Source organism: Rutidosis leptorrhynchoides, chromosome 6 (genome assembly GCF_046630445.1).
Source record: "Rutidosis leptorrhynchoides isolate AG116_Rl617_1_P2 chromosome 6, CSIRO_AGI_Rlap_v1, whole genome shotgun sequence".
NCBI classification, from domain to species: Eukaryota; Viridiplantae; Streptophyta; class Magnoliopsida; order Asterales; family Asteraceae; genus Rutidosis; species Rutidosis leptorrhynchoides.
The window spans coordinates 186,838,080-186,843,599 of record NC_092338.1 but is presented as its reverse complement, the minus strand read 5'-3'; the positions used below and the strand labels follow the sequence as shown (position 1 = coordinate 186,843,599).

Sequence of the window (5,520 nt, the reverse complement as noted above, 5' to 3'; positions counted from 1 at the left end):
TTAACTTGAGGTTACCCGCTCATTTCATGAGCGTCAGAGGTTACGTACATCTTGCATTCGACTCAACTGAGAAGGTTCACACGCGACGCCCATATAAATTCGTCAAAAGTGTTTCGTCTTAAAGGGCAGCAGGACTGTAAATATCGACAATAGTAAAAGTTTCTAGAAAACAATTACTTCGTACTTAAAGTTAAGACAATTTAAAACAACAAAGACAAAAAGGTTGTATCCACAAGCCTGAGCAAACAGGTCAACTTAAACTAAACCAACGGAAATCAAAAGTTTTCACATTAGTGAATACATAAGCATAATTAATAAACTTGAGCAGACGCTTGATTCATAAGTTATAACATACCCATAAACTAATGCAAACATCAAACCCTAACAATTGGTTGCAGTGAATGGGCTTGCAGCAAGTTTTTCAAAAGCAATCTTCCAATCCATGATCTGATTGGAAACACGATCAGCGTCTCCTTTGATCTTCTTGATTTCTTCATCCTTTACGCTTAGTGTTTTCGCATTTTTCACCACTTTCTCTTTCAACTCACCGATCTTAGCTTCAAGTTCACCAATTTCGACTTCATATCGACTTGTCTCCTCCTCAACAACCGACTTATCGAGATTGCGTTTCTCAATATCTTTCTTGATTTTATCCAACTTCTCCTCAAACTCACCCACGTTGACTTTCCAAGTCAACAAAGCGTTAAGCCGATCCCTAACAAGCTGCACATCGAAACCGTGCGACTCCAATTCACCTAACACTTCCAAACTGTTATTGATTAGCTCAGTGGAATCAGTCAGCTGTAAAGTTTTAACCCTGCGAACCAGGTCATCGAATGTTACCGCATAACCAATTGCAAAACCTTCGCGCAATATCTCTTTCCGTTCCTTTAACGGAGTGAAGTGTGGCTTTTGAGGTGTAATTTTGTATGATTCCAAAGACTCAAGGGTGGCCCAAAGTGAAGACTGCTTGATAAAAGGCCATTGTTGTTGGTAATCATCATTGGTTTCACCATTTTCGACGTTGGTTTCGTCATTTTCGACGTTGGTTTCGCCATTTTCGACGTTGGTTTCGCCGTTTTCGACGTTGGTTTCGCCGTTTTCGACGTTGGTTTCGCCGTTTTCGACATCGGTTTCGCCGTTTTCGACATCGCTTTCACCAATTTCGACATCGGTTTCACCAATTTCGACATTGGTTTGGTTCTGCGGGCCACTTGATTCATTACGGTGCTCACAAGGAGTATTAAAGGAACATCCTAAGCATACAAAAATCAACATATGAAAATGTGATATAAGTGGACAACTATAAGAAATTTATACATCTCTAATGGGTCAAGTGGGACGATTCAAAACAACTTTAGTATCGTAGAACTTAATATATAACACGATAACGAATCATACTTCTTTAATAATAAAAAAGCATAATTTACATATGAAAATGTGATATAAATAGACAACTATAAGAAATTTATACATCTCAGGGCTCCATAATTTTTATGAGTTGTCATCTTTTTCAGTTCTGCGAAACTCTATTTTCTTGAAAAATTAGCAATTCCATTCCATTTTTAATGGTAAAATTGTCCAATTACATTAAACTATATTTTTTTGGAAGTTGACTTTATTAAAACATTGACTTTCTTTGCAAAAACAACCTAACTTCGTAAATTTCTGTCTTGTTCTTTTTTTGCAAATCGACTTCATATATGAAGGGATGCCCTATAATATTTTGTTAAACTTTTTGGACAATTTGATAAAACTTCAAACGATGTTCTTCAGTCTCAACCCAACCAAAACAGTTAAACAACCCCACTTAGTTTGCATTTAATATTTTCAATGATGACACAAGATAACTTACTCTTTATAACTGATTGAGGATGAGGTTCTTGATACCAAGAAGATAGAGGTAAGTCATCAATATCACTAGCCGTATCATCACGCAAGGCGCACCTTTTTCTTGTTTTTGGAGTGCCTGGATACATATATATATTGCATTACACAAAGCTTATAAACTTACGTTACAACTTACGCCCATAAAAGAACGTCAGTCTATCTGAATATCCAACTTTAATACTGTACAAAGTTTTAACACATGCTTGCAGCTTTGTATTACAAAAACTGTCGGTATTATAGAATGCCTTGGGCCAGGGTAAGCCAAAATTGTAACCAGTTTATGCAAAACATAGCTATTTCTAATCTAGTAAAACTGGATTATTATTATTATTATACTGATAATAATAATAATAATAACAATTTAGTTTGATACCTTCTTGTGAAATATCTTTGTTAACTGCTGGCTTGTGTTGTCTTGCACGTTTTTTTTTCTGGCTCGTGCCATCAACAGCCTCAGATGCTTCCTGTTAGGAGCAGCAATCAAATATAGTGTGAGAATATTTCAAAATATTTATATATATTCATCTCAAAAATAAGTCTATTTCGTATTTGACACAAACCTAACTTTTAACTTCTTATTTATCAATTGTTACTTTGAATCAAAACAACAATCTATAACTCCTAAATAACTAAAATAGCAACATTGTGTTGAAGAGGAACAGGCAACTTACAGCTCTTTTTTGCAAGTGAGTACGCTTGTAAGGAACAATGGTGTGGTCTGAATCAGCAGGTTCTTTAGACGGTGTGGTGAAGCCCAATTCAGCATCATCATTGGACTCTGTTGGTGCAGCATTTTTACGGGCCGATTTGTGCTTCTTTTGTGTCTGCAAGACGACAACAAAAAAATCATTATTCAAAAACATAGAACCGGATTACTCTTTTGACTTTTATAGTCAAACAAACCATTAGTCTATTATCACACATCCATAACAAGTCGGAAATTTACATATCAAAACTTTTATTGGTGAGTATTATTAACAAAGTGTACCCATTATTGTGATTGTGATTTTTAACATTTAGACATAGTTAACTTCGAATCCACATACCATACCATAAAAAAATAATAAAAAAGAGAATATCTTGAAGAATTTATAAAGACCTAACCATGAAACTAACGGAAGGGCCATCACGACCCACCAAACGTAATGGTCAAAAATTGCTTACCGTGGTTACCACTTCATGTTCCACAATAGGCAAATCTTGATTATCAGCACTAGATCCGTTTGTTTCCGTCACAGGTAGAGTAAGTTGTTTGCTTCTCTTGCTACCTACAACCATAATTCACATAATAATCATACATTTAACTGCAACCTATTTCAACCCACTTACATACTAATGGGATGATTTAGGTTGCTTTATATCTCAAACGTGTCAAATGGGTCAATAAGAAAACATAATATATACAATTTTTTATAATCATCATACACTGGACTGATTTTAAATAAAAAAAAAAAAAAATGCAACCTGGGTTTGCCACAACTATAGAAGACTGGGATCTTTCACCAGGTGAATTTGAGTTCGAATCTGCACCTCTATTCCTGCTACTGCGGACAGAACCGTCCTTTGCACCAACCAGTTCAGAATTTGTTTCCTGCACGATTCATAACAACTATCTGTAACTCATAAATAACTGAAAACAGCAACAATGTGTTGAAGATGAACAGTCAACTTACAGCTCTTGTTTGTGAGCGAGTACGTTTTCCAGTAGAATGACTGCTTGTGAGGTCTGAATTACCAGGTCCTTTCGATGGTGTGGTAATAATGCCTGATAGAAGATCATAGTTGGATACTGATGATTGTGCATCATTTTTACCAGATGCTCTTAGCTTCCTTGGCGTCTGCATAACCACAACAAGCAAATATTATTCAAAATTATAGAAGCAGAGCACTCTTTTGACTTTTATAGTCAAACAAACCATTAGTCCACTACCACAAATCCATAATAAGTCATCATTATCTACTAATCAGATCTTTCATTTGTGAGTATTATCATACAAATTGTACCCATAATTGTGTGATCTAACATTTATGCATCCCCATAAAATAAAAGTTAATCAAAAGCAAACCCTAAAAAAACAATTCTCACAAAATCACAATAAAACAAACATTTACTCATTTTTATCTGACAAAAAACAGAAATAAAATTTAAAAAAATGAAATATACCCTTATGGTCTTGTGCATCTTATTAGGTAAAATCTTCCAACAAGAGTCAACCCAGTCAACATGAACTCTCAACTGAAACTTCTCAAACACAACTTCCTCATATGGAATCTTAAAACAAACAACATATTTATCATCTTCTTCATCATTATCATTCATCACCTTTTCAACAACAACCCCAATCCACCATCCATCTCTGTAAAATGCATCAACGACGTCACCTAACTCAAATCCATCACCGCCGTTGTACTCCGGCGGTGGTAATGGCCGGAGACACTTACCGTCGACGACCTCCGTCAGCTTCTCGTTTAAGTCGTCATCTTCAAACAATGTGTCGTATTTTACTAAAAAACCGTTGTTGTCTTTGGTTTTAGGGTTATGTACGTTTACATCTACTATTGTAACGACGTACCATGCACCGTCGAAACCGGGTTCATCGCTGCTTATTTCTACCTTTGATCCGACAGTGAATATTGTGAAATTGTTGGCGTCGTCATCAATATTATCCTCCATTGTTGAAGTTTTGCTTTTTGAAATTGGGGTTTTTGGAGTCACTCTAATTTTGATTTTTGATTTTGAGGTGATAGAGAAATTAAAGCTGGTTTATTTCAGTGAGGGGGTTTAATGTTTGGGATTGTGTGAGTATGCTGATGTCACCTGGGTTAACTAAGGTTTTGAGTTTGTGAGGGTATTAAACTAGTGTCTTGACCGGTGTTAACATTTACCAGTAATGATAGTGTTTTTGAATCTTTATATTTATTTTGATTTGATTTTGATTTTGATTTCATAAGAAAAATAAAAGATGCGTGCGATTTTAAGTAAAAATATTCTTTGACCTAAAAGCTGAATTAACCTAGGTAAGATCCAAAAATGATATCAGTTCATCTCTCTCATCTTGATAGTTTTTTTTTTTTTTTTTTTTTTTTTTTTTTTTTTTGATAAACAAGGAAACTCTTCTATAAACGAGCACATTGACTCCCCATAGAAGGTAAAACCTCAGGTAATCAAGTCATCCGAGCCGAGACTTGGTACCGGGTGAATTGCGTATTATGCGCACCCTCTAATCACACTCCCTTTTTGAACAATTTGGCATAGCCATGAATTAAACTCGAGTGGTGTACTTCATTGGGCAACTCGGTGGCCACTTAAGCAATCATGCGTGGCTATCCAAAATTAATAATTCACTTGCATAAATAGATAAAAATCATAAGTTGAATTTCATTTATGCCCTTAACTTTTATATATAAGACAAAAAGATAGGTAAAAAGTAAGGAGTAAATACTGTAAAGTAAAGAAAATCCTCTTACTTACTTTTCCTCTCTAATTACAACCATACCCCAACCACTCTATCCTCCACTATCCCCTTCTACCATCACCACTCTACCACCAACTGTCACCACTGCCACCTATCACAGCCACTCTACACCGCCAGCTACCGCGAAAGTTAACCTTCGGCCACCACCACTGTC

General features: G+C 35.7%; 1 protein-coding gene across 1 annotated transcript; it reads right to left on the bottom strand.

Annotated features, from left to right (window-relative positions):
• Positions 1 to 200: 200 nt before the first annotated feature.
• Positions 201 to 4,765, bottom strand: LOC139853071 (DUF724 domain-containing protein 6-like). Its single transcript, XM_071842436.1, has 8 exons — positions 4,055 to 4,765; positions 3,564 to 3,728; positions 3,355 to 3,481; positions 3,055 to 3,158; positions 2,562 to 2,714; positions 2,264 to 2,354; positions 1,856 to 1,969; positions 201 to 1,256 (listed from the first exon to the last, which is right to left on the bottom strand). The coding sequence occupies exons 1-8, from the start codon at positions 4,562 to 4,564 to the stop codon at positions 382 to 384; spliced, it is 2,139 nt and encodes a 712-aa protein (XP_071698537.1). The 5' UTR covers positions 4,565 to 4,765; the 3' UTR covers positions 201 to 381.
• Positions 4,766 to 5,520: the final 755 nt, after the last annotated feature.

Coding starts and splice junctions, on each gene's coding strand:
- LOC139853071 (XM_071842436.1), bottom strand. CDS start 4,564: ATGGAGGATAATATTGATGACGACGCCAACAATTTCACAATATTCACT. Junction 3,729..4,054: donor AGATGCACAAGACCATAAGG/GTATATTTCATT, acceptor GTGGTTATGCAG/ACGCCAAGGAAGCTAAGAGC. Junction 1,257..1,855: donor TCCTCAATCAGTTATAAAGA/GTAAGTTATCTT, acceptor TTGTATGCTTAG/GATGTTCCTTTAATACTCCT.